General features: G+C 37.4%; 1 protein-coding gene across 1 annotated transcript in view; it reads left to right on the forward strand.

The window, feature by feature from the left end:
• Positions 1 to 930: 930 nt before the first annotated feature.
• Positions 931 to 1,139, forward strand: part of LOC106532035 (uncharacterized) — a gene marked incomplete at its 5' end in the record, with an annotated part of 9,598 nt that continues 9,389 nt past the window's right edge. Inside the window, 1 exon segment of the mRNA XM_014028021.1 lies at positions 931 to 1,021. Coding sequence (XP_013883475.1) covers positions 931 to 1,021 — 91 coding nt within the window.

Genomic DNA, 1,139 nt, shown 5'->3' on the forward strand with positions numbered 1-1,139 from the left:
AGTACTAGCAGCTAAAGCTAAAAACATAGGCAGTAAGCAGGAAGTGGAAGGGAGGAGCGTGGCTGGAATTTTACCAGAAATACGTCATTAATGACCGTGGCATATAGGCTGTTGGTCAAAGCAACGGGGTTAGAGACTCAGAAATAATTTAAAGACGATACGCTGATGAAGACTGACATCTAGTGGTCAACTGGAGCAACTATATGGAAAACTTTAAAATCCAAGCTCTTATTTTGAAGGGAAGATAGTTTCCTGTACTCCATGCTTTCGTTTTCCATTACAAATCAAATCTGTCATGTACCCAGAATGCATCTCTTCAGTTTTCCAACAAACAGTTTTAAAATTACTTTATTGATGCTTCTTTAGTGAAAAATCTACACCAAACAAAAGAAAAAGACAAAGAAGCAGCTGAACTAGCAATCCTCAACAACTTTTTAATTTTTACACCAGGAGCCAAAGGTCTGTTTCAGGAAATGACATCCCCAGCAATCCTAAGTTGAATGATTAAGCTGTAAAAGGGTTCATACACCGCTGGTTGGCAGTGTTGTGCATATATTATTGCCAAATAGTAAGTTGCAAATTGAACTTGCACTTTAAAATTAGCTTCTGCTAATTTTACTATGGCATAAGTGCTTTTGAAGTTGCGGACCAAAATAATTTCATAAGTGCTTCAGAAATTGCAAAGCTAATTTTTGGTTTAGTGCTGCCCACCACTGAYGAAACCAAACTAAAGCCCATTATAAATCTGTCATCTATGGAAACAATAATGTTGTAGGTCATTATTAGTGATAGTGTTCATAGACGATTTGCTTTAATTTGTTTCTTTTATTTTCTTTTTAGAAAACCAGCAGTAAAAACAAGTCTCTTTTTGATAAGGAGGCTTTCATTGGACACTGAAATCTTTATGATCTCTTTATCTTTGTGTTGTAGGATAAAAGAGAAATGTATATCCTGGGGACCCGAGTGGCTTGTTGAAAACCTGCCTAAACCAGGACACAGTAATGCCATCAGACTACTGGAGGTGACAACTACACACTGACCACTCTGTCTTTAACAATGGATTGGTTGAATGTGCGATTATGCGATTATGCTTTTGTGTGTGTGTGTGTGTGTGTGTGTGTGTGTGTGTGTGTGTGTGT

Source organism: Austrofundulus limnaeus, unplaced genomic scaffold (genome assembly GCF_001266775.1).
Source record: "Austrofundulus limnaeus strain Quisiro unplaced genomic scaffold, Austrofundulus_limnaeus-1.0 Scaffold711, whole genome shotgun sequence".
NCBI lineage: Eukaryota > Metazoa > Chordata > Actinopteri > Cyprinodontiformes > Rivulidae > Austrofundulus > Austrofundulus limnaeus.